At 39.3% G+C, this 8,444-nt stretch overlaps 1 protein-coding gene across 1 annotated transcript in view; it reads left to right on the top strand.

The window, feature by feature from the left end:
- The first annotated feature begins 288 nt into the window (after positions 1 to 288).
- The window catches only part of OSGEPL1 (O-sialoglycoprotein endopeptidase like 1), a 29,010-nt gene continuing 20,854 nt past the window's right edge, over positions 289 to 8,444 (top strand). Inside the window, exons 1-5 of the mRNA XM_004701489.2 lie at positions 289 to 376; positions 1,412 to 1,653; positions 6,167 to 6,554; positions 7,332 to 7,536; positions 7,610 to 7,758. Coding sequence (XP_004701546.1) covers positions 1,433 to 1,653; positions 6,167 to 6,554; positions 7,332 to 7,536; positions 7,610 to 7,758 — 963 coding nt within the window. The 5' untranslated portion in view covers positions 289 to 376; positions 1,412 to 1,432. The remainder of the gene's footprint in view (positions 377 to 1,411; positions 1,654 to 6,166; positions 6,555 to 7,331; positions 7,537 to 7,609; positions 7,759 to 8,444) is intronic.

Genomic DNA, 8,444 nt, shown 5'->3' with positions numbered 1-8,444 from the left:
GGTAAACGAATGGGCACCAGGCAAAGGGGGTGAAATGTAGCTTTTTGAAACTTAACGCTGTGTTGTCACCCAAACCCGTACTAGCCCCCCGCTGACCATTTACAGTGTGACCTTGTAGAAATCTCGTGATCTGGGAGAGCCCTCCAGCGCACGCACACTCAAACAAATCTGGTGTTTTCATTTGCTGAGTGTTGGACCTCCACCCGCCTAGGGCGCTAGCAGGCTGCCGGACCTGAGCTGCGGAGCCTCCGGGACAGCGTCGATGACGTCACTTCCGGAGCGCCGGCCCGGGCTTTCTCCGGCGCTGCAAAGGGTAGAGGCGACGCGCTTTGCTCGGGAAGGAAGACGTAAACGCGCCTCTGTCACTAATAGGAAGGTGAGTGGATTCGTCGCTCTCTCCTTACCGATGCTTTTGCACCGCTAACAAAAGCAGGTCGAGTTTTATTGAGCTCATTGCCGCCATGGCTGGACAAGTCCTCTGGGTTTCATTGGGAGGTTTCTTGCTCCGAAAGAGAAGTGCTTGGCCCAAACCGCTTAAACTGGCTTCGCCAGTAGACTTGCGCAGGTTTGGCGATGCCAGTCTAATTTCTCTCGGGAGTGCGCTGTGCGGCGCCCCGCCTACGGATAATCCCTGCATGCCTCCTCACAGCTGTGCCATCAAAGGTCCCCTCTCTTCGCTCTTGTTGGCACGCCAATGTTTTCATTAGTTTGTAGGTAAAGATTCAAGGACCGGTGCTTTTGATAGCGTGAAACGAGTCACTTAGCAATCTGCAAATACTAGTGTACTTCAGTGATAGGCTGCTTAAGATAACTAGGGCAAAAAAATTATTTAGAAAAATTCTTGTTATGATAAGCCTTGGTAAGTAAAAAATGAGATTTACTTGGTTAGGTTATAATCCATGCACAATATAAACAGGCTGAAGTCGTTTAATTAGGGGTGTGTTTCTTGGAGACGTGTTTTATTTTATTCCAAACTACAGGACCACATCTTGTGCTTTATGTGAACATTTTTTTAACCAAATAGTTAAATTTTACTTTGAAAGATGTTGATATTGCCTTTATTTTTAAAAATTAGTATTAATTTTAGGTATCAAAAATAACACTAGTAGTCATTCATACAGTGGTCACACTGTAAAAGTAATCCTTATAATGAATTCTTTGATAATAACATGATATGTAAGTAACAGTAATCAAACACTAGCAAAGCCCTATATCTTCCCCTGTTTGCCTCCTGAAAGAGCACTCACACTGTTAATTGTATTCACAGGCATTTGCTAGTTTTACAATCTTTCTTATAATGCTTATAGTAAGCTTTCAGAAGTGCTTTGCTGAATAGGTGGTATATACACAGTAGTTGCTAGTACCTAATGTCAGTTCCAAACATTAAGTTATTTCTGTAATTCTTTTCCAGGAGTTATCTATACAGTAAAAAATGCTAATATTGAATAAGACAACCGGGATTTTTTCTAAAGCATCAAAAAGGAAAACTTACGAATTTTTAAGTAGTTTTACTTTGCATCCTGGAAAGCGATTTCTTCATAAAATAGTGTTGGGAATTGAAACCAGTTGTGATGATACAGCAGCTGCTGTGGTGGATGAAACTGGAAATGTGCTGGGAGAAGCAATACATTCCCAAACTGAAATTCACTTAAAGTAAGTAGACATTATTGTGGAGCGCTGGTGGTACAGAAATTAAGCTCTCAGCTGCTAACCCCTCAGGCACTCGGAAGGAGAAAGGTGTGGCAATCTGCTTCCTTTTAAAGATTTATAGCCTCAGAATCAGAATCCTTATGGGCTATAGGGTCTCTCTGAGTCATAATTAACTTGATGTCAATGGATTTAGTTTGGTTAAATATTAGCAATTTCCACTTTTTTTCAAAGTAAAATTAAGTAATTATTTTGTATTTGTAATATGTAAAAGTTAAATTTTGGAAGTGTTTCTTTCATGCAATATTTTCCAGTAACTGCTGTATGACAACTTCAAGCCTTACACTTGACTTTTAAGGCTCTTTGCAATAAAGTCACTAATGTTGCCAAAAAGATTTTGCTAATTTTTTTTAATCATTTTATTAGGGGCTCATACAACTCTTAGCACAGTCCATACATACATCAATTGTATAAAGCACATTTGTACATTCGTTACCTTCATCATTCTCAAAACATTTGCTCTCCACTTAAGCCCCTGGCATCAGCTCCTCATTTTTCCCCTCTGCTCCCACTCTCCCCACCCTCGTGTACCCTTGATAATTTATAAATTATTATTTTGTCATATCTTATGCTGTCCAACATCTCCCTTCACCCACTTTTCTGTTGTCCGTCCCCCAGGGAGGAGTTTATATGTAGATCCCTGTAATTGGTTCCCCGTTTGCACCCCACCCTCCCTCCAACCTCCCTGTATTGCCATTCTCACCACTGGTCCTGAAGGGATCATCTGTCCTGAATTCCCTGTGTTTCCAGTTCCTATCTGTACCAGTGTGTATCCTCTGGTCTAGCCAGATTTGTAAGGTAGACTTGGGATCATGATAGTGGGTGGGGAGGAAGCATTTAGGAACTAGAGAAAAGTTGTATGTTTCATCGTTGCCACACTGAACCCTGACTGGCTCGTCTCCTCCCTGCAACCTTTCTGTAAGGGGATGTCCAGTTGCCTACAGATGGGCTTTGGGTCCCCATTCTGCACTCCCCCTTCATTCACAATGATATGATTTTTTTGTTCTTTGATGCCTGATACCTCATCCCTTCAACACACAGGCTGGTGTGCTTCTTCCATGTGGGCTTGGTTGCTTCTCAGCTAGATGGCCGCGTGTTTATCTTCAAGTCTTTAAGACCCCAGATGCTATATCTTTTGATAGCAGGGCACCGTCAGCTTTCTTCACCACATTTGCTTATGTACTCATTTGTCTTCAGCGATTGTGTGGGGAAGGTGAGCATCATGGAATGCCAGTTTAATAGAACATAGTATTCTTGCATTGAGGGAGTACTTGAGTGGAGGCCCAATGTCCATCTGCTACCTTAATACTAAACCTAAAACAAAAACCTTAAAACTATAAATATATGCACATAAATCTATTTCCCCATCCTCATATATAATTTACATATGTCCATGTCTTTAGACCTCTATAAATGCCCTTTGCCGCCTAGCTCTTTCCTCTATTTCCTTTGACTTGCCTCTTGTCCCACTATCATGCTCAGCCTTCATTTGGGTTTCAGTAATTCCTCTCGGTTACATTACCCTTGATCACGCCCTACCAGGCCTCCTACACCCTCCTCACCACTGATTTGGATCACTTATTGTTTCCTTGTCCCTGGGTTTGTTAGCAATTTTTACTAATCTTACTGTCCAAAATGCACCTCTCATTCATCAGTTTGTTGCACTGTGGTGACTTGAATGTGTTCGGATGCTAACAGTATGCTGTAGTAGGGTCATCCATGGTGGACAGGTTTTAGCGGAGCGGAAATACTAGGAAGAAGGACCTGGTGATCTACTTCTCAAAACCCTGGCGATTGAAAACCCAGACAATGGCTGTGAAACAACCTGACTGGAAGATGAGCCCCTCAGTTGAAAAGCATTCAAAATATGACTAGGGAAGAGGTCCCCAAAACAGGATTGGAGGAAGAAACATTTACATTGACTCAAAAACAACTTTTTCTAAAACTGAAAAAGACGAAGCACTGATAAAGATCAAAGATAAAGCCTTCAGTGTGGATCACAACTAGACCAATAATAGACGACATAATGTTAAATGAAAAGAAGTTTAAAGCTGTAAAGGATTTCATGTTGCTTGGATCTTCAGCCAACAACCATGGATGTAGCAATCAAGAAATGAAGCCCTATATTACATTGGACAAATCTGTTAAAAGGCACTTTAAGAACTTAGATGGACCTGACCTAAATCAGGCCATGGTATTTTCAGTTGCTTCATAACTTGTGAAAGCTGAAAAGCAATAAAGAAGACTGAGGAAGAATTGATCCTTTGAATGATGGTGATGAAAAATATTGAAAATGCCAGGGACTGCCAGAAGAACAAACACAGCCCTAGAAGAAGTACAGGCAGAATGCTCCAGAGAAGCAAAGATGGCAAGATTTAGTCTCACCTAATGTGGATATGTAATCAGGAGGGATCATCGTGCGTGGTCGAGAGTCAACGAGAAAAAGAAGACCCATAACGACGTGTTGACCCAGTGACTACAACGGTGGACTCAAAACAGCAGCAGTTGTGAAGATGGTCCAGGACCATGCACTGTTTCCATCTGCTATCCACGGGGCCACTAGTTGGAACTGACAGGACGACACCTGCCAAAAAGAAGCTCAACTAAGCTTATTTCTAACTAACATTTTAATTTTTCCTCAGTAGTGTCTTATCTATATTTCTCCACTTCTCTGTGTTACTGTCTGAACTGAGTTCTAGAAAAGTCTGATCCTGACCTCAAGCCTTGGTTAATATCTCTCTCGCCTTACGAAAGATGCAGGTGTTCACACTTATGTACGTACTATTTATTGTTATTAAAACATAATATGGTGCAAGGTTTATAAGCACAGATGTTTACAAAGGCCAACTAGACATGACTGGATATAAAGTGTGAAATGACTATGGGGGTGTGGGTGGGGGGCTGTCACTGCTCAACTGCACTCCATTGACTCTTATGTTATTAAATTATCAGAATATTCAAGAGAATAAGGTAGTCCAAATTTGTGATGCCTTGAATTTTTTAGAATGAATAGCTTATTCAGAATGTTTCAAAATACTTTGTAGATCAAATGTACCTTAAAGCCAACAATTTATATTTGAATACTTAAAAAAGCCTGATCATTTAGAATATTTAAATCCTGAATGAGGCACTTAATGTTAGCTCTGCAACTGGAGTAAGTTCTTTATCCTTTTTTATTCTGATTTTACGTATTAAAATGAGAAACATAATAACCTGCCTTCTAGGATTGCGAGGGTATTAAAAATAATGTGTCAAGAGGTAGAATAGGGCTCAAATGATAATTTACAATGTGAAAAGTTAGGTGACTGTTATGGAGGTACAAGAATCTTAACCTAATTGCTGAGATACATATATAAAACAAGTAGGCGAGCTAACAGCTTGAGATAGCATAAAATGAGTATCAAACTTATGGAAACAACTATTATTACTATGTCTCATTCCTCAGGTTTTCCCAGTTACTTGATTTTTAATATATAAATGTTAACTGCACTGAAAGGCCAACTTTGACCACTTTTATCTAATTTTGGTGCTTTATTTTCTGTCACTATCTCCTGTATGTTTTCTTTATATTTCTTTTCACAATTAGTAAGTACATATCTGTTGGCTGAGGTAAAAATATTTACCCCAATATGTACCTGATGGACTGTTCCATCATGTCGGGGATTGTGTTTATCTGGTTTACTACACTATGCCTAGTGCCTAGCACAGCATCTGCCATAGAAGGTGCTTGTTGGCCTTTAAAGATGGTTAGGCCTTCCCTGAATGAAGATGGAAAGGATGTTTTAGCCTGAGAAGCATCGTTGGCCTTTAAGGCCAAAGAAATATGAAAGGACCGGATAGTGTAACTAAAATAGGTCACTTGAAGGAATACTGGGCAAACAGGCTTGAGGGGTGCCATCTGCAGAGCTCAGCTCCTCATGTCTTGAATACCTCCAATCACCGGGTAATATTGAGGCCCTGGGGTACAAAGAAGCCCTCTTTCATTCTGTACTACCACCCAGTGTAAGATGTCCTTGTAAACTGCTTTTGCAGTCACCTCTTTAGGAATCTCCCTTTTTTGCAAGTAGATTACTTTTCCTAAAACAGCTCTGTCGTGTCCATCCATTAAAATAAAAAAGTTTTTCCTACAATGTAGCATTATTTTGTTGCGTCCATCCATTAAAAAAAAAAAAAGTTTTCCTACAATGCAGCATTATTTTGTTGCTTTCATTCATCACAAACAGACTTATAGACACAAGTTTGTTAGACACAAGTTAAAAGTCTGGAGACATGCTCCCACTGCCTACATACTGAGTTCTGATTGTAGTGGTATAATACACCACATGTCCTTGAAATCACTTTAAATGCTTAAGTATATAATTAATTTGAAAATATACTTTCAGCTGTAATATATGATTTTTCTTCCTGGGTTATTACTGTCTCAGTGTTTTAAAAAATATGTTCCCCTTTTTTCTTTCAGAGCAGGTGGAATTATTCCTCCAGTAGCTCAACAACTGCACAGAGAAAATATTCATCGCATAGTGCAGGAAGCTGTTTCTGCCAGCAATCTCTCTCCAAGCGACCTCTCAGCAATTGCAACTACTATCAAGCCAGGACTTGCTTTAAGCTTGGGAGTAGGTTTATCATTTAGCTTACAGCTGGTGAACCAGTTGAAGAAGCCTTTCATTCCCATCCATCATATGGAGGCCCATGCACTTACTATTAGGCTAACCAACAATGTAGAATTTCCTTTTTTAGTCCTTTTGATATCTGGAGGTCACTGTCTATTGGCATTAGTTCAAGGAGTTTCAGATTTTTTGCTTCTTGGAAAGTCTTTGGACATTGCACCAGGTGACATGTTTGACAAGGTAATATACCTTTAAGAATTATTTTCTCCATTCTGTTCTGTTAATATATGTTTCAACTAAACACTGATAGATGTACTACTACTCATCTACATATCTCTGAATGTTATTCTATTAGACTATACAATTTATACTCAGTAAGAAAAAAGTCTAATTTTATAAAAAATATCCTCATCTGTTCCTAATAAAATGATAGGGAAGTTTGATCAGTCCACAAAAAGGCTAAAGAGCTTGCAGATGTAGGTATGTGATTAGTCAGAAAATACATATGAAAGTGCTTTGTAAACCGTAAAGTATAGATGTACAATAAGAAAATAAATATAAAAACTAACATACAAACTTCTATGATTAAATCACTTGATGCCTGTAGTCACACGCAAGCTGATTCCTGTTTTACTTTAGAATGATACGTAGCCTCCTGCCACATACAAAAATCACTGCTGCCAACAACAGAAAAGACTGCAAGAAAGAACAGAGCATGGTCGCAGTTTTATGGTTCTTATTTCAGAAATCGGTCAACTTCAAACCTATTTCCCATCTCTAACAAAAGACCCAAAATAAAATAGGGAGGCAATGTTACTGGATGTTACTGCGTATGCGTCAGAAAGCAGAGGGTTGTCTGTCTCACTGGGGTCACCAGCTATAGTCTGTTGTAAAAGTAAGCCTGTTTTGCTCATCCAGTTTTTTTGTTTTAGTAATTTTTCATTTTCTTTGCATATTATGGTTGTAAAACATGGATTTTTATGACTCAATAGGAAAATGTATATTTTTGTTTTATAGGTAGCAAGAAGACTTTCTTTAGTAAAACATCCAGAGTGCTCTACCATGAGTGGGGGGAAGGCCATAGAACATTTGGCTAAACAAGGAAATAAATTGTGTTTTGATCTCAAACACCCTATGCAACGTGCTAAAAGTTGTGATTTTTCTTTTTCTGGACTTCAAAGCAATGTTAACAAATTAATAACGCAAAAGGAAAAAGAAGAAGGTACATTTCTAATTTCACACTTGGACAGATAAGTAATTCTAGCTTGTGCTTTAAAAGACCTTCATTTTTGCAGGGATTGAGGCAGGACAAGTCCTGTCTTCAGCTGCAGATATTGCTGCTTCGGTACAGCACACAACAGCCAGACACATTGCCAGAACAACATACCGTGCAATCTCATTTTGCCAGAAGAGGAGCTTGTTATCGCAGACTAATGCTGTATTGGTAAGTGCTTATTGTCTTGTTGTATAGTAATAATAACCATCTTATAGTACATGACCCTTCTTTATAGAGCTCAGTTGACTGCGTGTGAAGGCTCACTGGATCATCCTGCAATATTCTGTGTGAAATGATGTTGAATAGAGAAAGCCCACTAACATCCATTTCTTCTTTTCTTTTTTTCAACAATTTTATTGGCATATAATTTATCATATAATTCAATAGCTCAGTCACATCATGATGAGTTGTACAGTCACCACCACAATCGTTTTTAGGACATTTTCTTCATTCTCATACTCATCGTTTTTAATGCCCCATTTCCCCCCAACCTTCCCTTAGCCATTCCCTCAAGGAATCATTAATCCAGTTACTGCCCCTGTAGATCTACCTGTCCTGGACTTCATATACATAAAACATTAAAAAGAACCAAAATAACAACAATGACAAAATAAAACAGATAAAAACTGCTATGGAAAAGAAAGAAAATACTTAAAACTAGAGGAAATCATAAGAATGATAAGGTGCAAAATTTAACTGCATCTGCAGTAACCCACTTTCCAGTGCATTCCGCATGATAGCAGTGGTACTGCATCCCTCATGCTATGGCCAGTGCATTCCGCATGATAGCAGTGGTACTGCATCCCTATGCTATGGTCAGTGCATTCCGCATGATAGCAGTGGTACTGCATCCC

This window comes from Echinops telfairi, unplaced genomic scaffold (genome assembly GCF_000313985.2).
Source record: "Echinops telfairi isolate 266 unplaced genomic scaffold, ASM31398v2 ScPeMD7_3;HRSCAF=10, whole genome shotgun sequence".
NCBI lineage: Eukaryota > Metazoa > Chordata > Mammalia > Afrosoricida > Tenrecidae > Echinops > Echinops telfairi.
Note: the sequence above shows the minus strand (reverse complement) of the source record. Positions and strands in the feature narration are given on the sequence as shown.